This window comes from Aptenodytes forsteri, unplaced genomic scaffold (assembly GCF_000699145.1).
Source record: "Aptenodytes forsteri isolate BGI_AS27 unplaced genomic scaffold, ASM69914v1 Scaffold269, whole genome shotgun sequence".
Lineage (NCBI taxonomy): Eukaryota > Metazoa > Chordata > Aves > Sphenisciformes > Spheniscidae > Aptenodytes > Aptenodytes forsteri.
The window spans coordinates 125,617-126,647 of record NW_008794418.1 but is presented as its reverse complement, the minus strand read 5'-3'; the positions used below and the strand labels follow the sequence as shown (position 1 = coordinate 126,647).

Sequence of the window (1,031 nt, the reverse complement as noted above, 5' to 3'; positions counted from 1 at the left end):
CCGCTCCTCCGGCGCTGGGGGCGGAGGGCCGGGCCGCGGGGCGCCCGACTCGGGGCTAGTGCCGGTGCGGTGTGGGGTCGCGCCGCAGGCTGGCGTGACCTCCGTCCCCTCCGCCCGGGGCGCGCCTCAGCCCTGCCAGGGTCCTCCCAAGGGCGGTGAACAGCTCCGGCCGTGGCCGGGCCCTGCCCCGCCTGAGGGAGGTGTTAAGAGGGCACATCGGGGCCCGCTCCCTTCGGCACCTGTTTATGGACCTGTTGTCCACGAGTGTGCCCGCTCCCTTTCTGTTCACACGGACACTATCCCCACAACCCCTTGTGGCGACAAGGTCCTGAAGTACCCCACCTGCCATGTAACAAGTATTTGTACTTACTGAAAGCTGACCACCAACTAATTTTCATGAGTGCCACTTTTTCCTGTGCTGTGGGTTTTGGTGAAAGTGTTCTGCATTCAGCTTGTCTGCCACCTCGTGCCTCTATAAACTGCAGTCCTGCCCCTCTGTTCCCTTCTCAAACCCAAGTCCCAGCCTTTTTAGTCTCTCCTCGCACAACAGTGGCACCATTCCCTTTGTTGTATCAGCTGCCCTTCTCTGGACCTTCCCTAACTCCCCTAAATCCATCTTGTGATGCAGTGCCTAGACCTCCATGCAGCACTTAAGACAGTGCACCAGGGTTTTGTATCACAGTAGAATGACTACCTCCGCCTTGTCCTGTGCTTCTCCTGGCAATGTACAGCATTTTGTTGCTTCTCCGGCTGCCCTGGCATGCAGAGCCCGTGCCTGCAGAGGACAGTCATCAACACCTTGGGATCCGTCCTGCAGTGCAACTGCCAGGTTCCAGTTCAGCACTCTGCAGGCCATGTTCAGGTAATTTTCTTTAGATGCATTACCTTATATTTATCCATACAGAACCAAATAGACCTCTTCTCTGTGTGTTTGCTGGAGGCCACTTCAGACAGCGTGATGTGACCTTTTTACTGGCTGCCCCATTTCCACGCACAATAATGTCCTGCTGCCCAGTGGGACTGGCTGCCAT

General features: G+C 57.0%; 1 protein-coding gene across 1 annotated transcript in view; it reads right to left on the bottom strand.

The window, feature by feature from the left end:
* Positions 1–1,031, bottom strand: part of MARVELD3 (MARVEL domain containing 3) — a 4,211-nt gene extending 3,180 nt beyond the window's left edge. Inside the window, exon 1 of the mRNA XM_009289440.1 lies at positions 886–1,031. Coding sequence (XP_009287715.1) covers positions 886–1,031 — 146 coding nt within the window. The remainder of the gene's footprint in view (positions 1–885) is intronic.